Source organism: Penaeus monodon, chromosome 31, assembly GCF_015228065.2.
Source record: "Penaeus monodon isolate SGIC_2016 chromosome 31, NSTDA_Pmon_1, whole genome shotgun sequence".
NCBI lineage: Eukaryota > Metazoa > Arthropoda > Malacostraca > Decapoda > Penaeidae > Penaeus > Penaeus monodon.
The window spans coordinates 27,723,448-27,724,092 of NC_051416.1; the positions used below are offsets into that span (position 1 = coordinate 27,723,448).

Genomic DNA, 645 nt, shown 5'->3' on the forward strand with positions numbered 1-645 from the left:
TAACTTGTTTTTATTTTGGGATGAAGTTGGAGATGCAGCATCTCTTCTCCCTTAGAGTAACATTTTACATTTACATTGTCTTACATTCTAGTGTTGCACAGGCTTACTTAAACCAAAAGAGGCTGGACAGCGAGGCGAGCCAACTTGAGCAGAATGCGACTAACTTCCAGCGTCAAACGTCTCAATGGTTGGGTCTCATCTCCTCTTTTACGGATTCCATGAAAGAAGTGGGGCATGTCCAGAATTGGGCGACCACCATTGAATCGGACATGAGGACAATTTCCACAGCTTTGGAATATGCTTACAAAGGTGAATATGGTATTAAGTATTAACATAGCTGATGAATTCATGTATTTCCAGTCTTTTCGCTTTTGTTATTCTTTTCCTTCATCTTTTGATGTTTTTCAAATTTTTTGGTAATACTTGTCTTTTTCGTTTTCTTGTTACTGAATACTTGTACAAATTATTTTTAAATTGTTAAAGACTTAGTGGGATTGCCATTTTGTGTATTCTTCATATATTAAAGCAGAACAATTACCAGAAAGAGATGCATGTTATGATAGAAATAAATTGGTAAATACTGAGGATACTGTATATTCATCTTCTTGCCTGTTCTGGATTAAATTTATCAGCTGTTTTTATCTT

At 35.2% G+C, this 645-nt stretch overlaps 1 protein-coding gene across 1 annotated transcript in view; it reads left to right on the plus strand.

Moving 5' to 3' along the window:
* The window catches only part of LOC119593135 (biogenesis of lysosome-related organelles complex 1 subunit 1-like), a gene marked incomplete in the record, with an annotated part of 9,042 nt that overhangs the window by 7,228 nt on the left and 1,169 nt on the right, over positions 1 to 645 (plus strand). The window contains 1 exon segment of the mRNA XM_037942100.1: positions 92 to 309. Within this exon segment, the coding sequence (XP_037798028.1) occupies positions 92 to 309 (218 nt within the window).